Source organism: Nestor notabilis, unplaced genomic scaffold, assembly GCF_000696875.1.
Source record: "Nestor notabilis isolate BGI_N333 unplaced genomic scaffold, ASM69687v1 scaffold32210, whole genome shotgun sequence".
Lineage (NCBI taxonomy): Eukaryota > Metazoa > Chordata > Aves > Psittaciformes > Psittacidae > Nestor > Nestor notabilis.
Genome location: NW_009910323.1, coordinates 1 through 3,224, shown reverse-complemented (window position 1 = coordinate 3,224; position 3,224 = coordinate 1). Strand labels below are relative to the sequence as shown.

Below are 3,224 nucleotides of genomic sequence, written 5' to 3'. Positions count from 1 at the left end.
GAAAGAGAAAATGAAAGACTGTTACTGAGTTAAGAGTATTTCTAAAAAAAACCACAAAAGTTGTCCTAAATAAATATTACAGGATTGCCTATTAAAGAGGGATATCATGGACTTCCTCATTATATCCCTCTGGCAAATTCTGACTGCTAAGCTCCTTCCACAAGTATAGCCTCCCTGAAACAATATTTGATAATCGTGGAAAAACAGACCCAAGGGCAAACACAGAAAACAAGATTCACCTTTCACTTATTTAGACCATGATACAGTTAACTCCTGGCAGTAGACAGTCAGTGTAGAGATCTTTGTATCCACCAGCCTCAAGCAAACTGTTTTAAGCAACACTTACAGTGGAAGTTAACATAAAAAGATTTGTAGCAGTCAGCTTCTTCCAGAAAAACAAGTCTGTCTTCTGTTTAGAAGCTACTAAAGTAAGCTCAGTCAGGCTGAACCATCCCATGAATTAAACATCCCTGTTAGATGTTACACATGTGATTCAACCCTTAGCAGCACAACTTGGCCATGCCACTTACAAGCAGAACAAGGGGCAATTCTCCCAGTCAAATGTTGCTTAATTTAGTCATTATTAGTACCAGTCACACTGCTTCAACATTTAAGAGTTCAGTTCTGGGATTTATAAAATACATTCCCTATGATTATTTATGTTTGTAATCCATTAGAAATTTCTAATTGACAAGTACCTATCAGTAATTCATCACTAACAGTAGATCTTTCTATATAGAATCTATTGTCCTGATACAGCAACAAATGCTTCAGTTAAATAACTTTCAATATCACAGATTTACGCACCAATGCAGAAAAGTAGCGATGATAAACACTCAAAGCAAAACCAAGTAATCAAAAAAATGCTCTTGCTAATAATAGCATATTATAAAGATAAAAGTTTGCATATTATAAACCTGAGTAAGTCTTGTAGCATACCTCATCTACTACAACCAGACCAAGGTCATCAATTCTTTCTGTTTCAATTAAGGAATTCACTAGAGCATGTCCTTTTTCTATAGTAGCAATATAAAGAGACTTTTTTATTCTCCTCTTGATTGGTGGAAATCTTCCTTTACTTCCTGCGTATTCTTCAACCAGGAAACCCAATTCTATCCCAAAACTTGACAAACCCCTAACCTGTTTAAATAAATTTAAACACATCAATTAGATTAGCAAACTCACACTCTCAGATTTTAGAGCTGCCTCAAGAACTCAACATGCATATAACCAACCCACTCAATAATCAACTGAATTAGGGAAAACATATTAGCTATGACTACAATTTCCAACTGCAAAGCTGAAATGCTTACAATTATCAAGCTCAAGTTACATATAGTCTCTAAAATTAACTTTTGCTTTATGCCAAAAGGATACTGCAGAACTATACATAACATTGAACATGCTATTATTTCAAAATTCAGCACACTTTTCTTTGTGGCTCAGTATCCTCACCTTTATAAGTCTGTTTTATTACAAAATTACTGACCCTCTGAGCAGCATTTAGGAGAAAAGTCACTCGCTTTCCACAATGTATTTATAAAAATCATGCAGTTTGCTAAAATAAGTGTTAAAACCAGCCTAGTAAGAAGGCATATCAGAGAATATAAGCAGTATCAGAAACACTGTATCCAGACCTTTTCTTGGACAATGGCAACGTATGGCAGGATCATCAGAACATCTTTCTGCCTGCAGAGTAATTCTTGGAGAATTATTATTTCAGCTACAAGTGTTTTTCCACCACTAGTTGGCAATGAGTATATTAAATTCCTTCTTTGCTGTAGAGATTCTAACATTAAGCAATCATGCTGCCATTCTGCAAAATTAAGAAAGAATTATTAGCAGCCCCCAGAGGCATATTAATCAGTATTAAAAAATGCCTATGCTTCATATAGAATACTTAAGTCTAGTGTCCAAGTTTTTTCCTTCAATAGACTACTAAAAGCTTTCACGGATCCAACATTCTACACTATTCTATGAGCTAGATCAACCCTTCCCATCCATCTAAACACCCAAAATAACCACTTGTTGGAAAGTGGTGGTTTTCCTATTATGGCTTACATTAAATAGTACATTCAATTTTTTACAGTGTTAATGGGTAAAATGGGCAAGTTTTCACTAGCAGTTGGTTGGTTTTTTTTCTCAACGAACTATCAGTTACATTACCATAAAGCATCTCAATCCCTCGGAATTGCCTGAATAGATCTTTAACTTTGCTGGGTAATCCATAGAAAGGGCCTATATCAACAGAAGAAGATTTAATAGTTTTCCTAGCAACACAAATCTCTTCAGATAAAATAGCTTCTTTAAGCTGCTTGGTTTTAGAGACCTGCAGAGTCTGGGCTCTGGCATTTCCAGTCATAGCACTTTTCAGATGATCTTTAAGACTTTCAGTTTTAAAAAAATCACTCTTGGAGTCTGAGGAAGAGTCAGTAGGTTTGTGTCTGTGTTCAGCATCATGACAAAAAGATGATGCACTCCTGATTTTCTCTGAGGAAGAATTCACACATTTATTCCTCCCTCCTGAGGCTGGAGATATTCTAGAACCAGAAGCAAGTTTATCTATTTTCTCAAAATACAAAAGCTGTGATGATGGCAATTCATCTAAAATAGAGTCAGACTGTTCTTGATTGTTATCCACTGCATCAGTTTCATTTATTTGGAAAACATCCCCTTTATCAGCTTTAAGGACAACCATATTTCCTGAAATAGAAAAATTATCTTGTGGTTTCTGGTGAAGTCCTGGCTGAAGATTCCCAGGTATGATTTCTCCAGGTGCTTTAATATCCAGTTTTTCATCCTCCAGGTATTTGTGCTCTATATCATCCACTTGAGCTAACAAAGAATCATTTCCACAAAAGCTGTCATAGTCACCAAACATATCTTCTTCACTATCGTTACTACACTGTAAAAAAAAAAAAAAAAAGTAGTATTAATACTCCAAAGCAACACCAAGGAAGGCAGCGTAACTTGTACAATACACACATGAGATGCAAACCATTTAGGCCTTCCCCAGCTTAATAAGAAATTTATGTTTTTGTGATGTTGTGAGGAAAACCTAGCTTCACTTCTAAGTAAAGTTTAAACTAGTGAAACTTAACCTACAAGTCAGCATGATGCCGTCTAAAGCCAGACTACATGCCCTCTCATACGAAGTAAGGCCCTCCCTGACAGACATCACACAGACTGAGGCTAGGCCAAGCCACCCTTCCCAGGCGGTGTCC

The 3,224-nt window shown here is 36.2% G+C and overlaps 1 protein-coding gene across 1 annotated transcript in view; it reads right to left on the bottom strand.

Moving 5' to 3' along the window:
- Nucleotides 1–2,905, bottom strand: part of HELQ (helicase, POLQ-like) — a gene marked incomplete at its 5' end in the record, with an annotated part of 14,732 nt that extends 11,827 nt beyond the window's left edge. The window contains 3 exons of the mRNA XM_010009446.1: nucleotides 938–1,135; nucleotides 1,627–1,816; nucleotides 2,167–2,905. Coding sequence (XP_010007748.1) covers nucleotides 938–1,135; nucleotides 1,627–1,816; nucleotides 2,167–2,905 — 1,127 coding nt within the window. The remainder of the gene's footprint in view (nucleotides 1–937; nucleotides 1,136–1,626; nucleotides 1,817–2,166) is intronic.
- Between the last annotated feature and the right edge of the window lie 319 nt (nucleotides 2,906–3,224).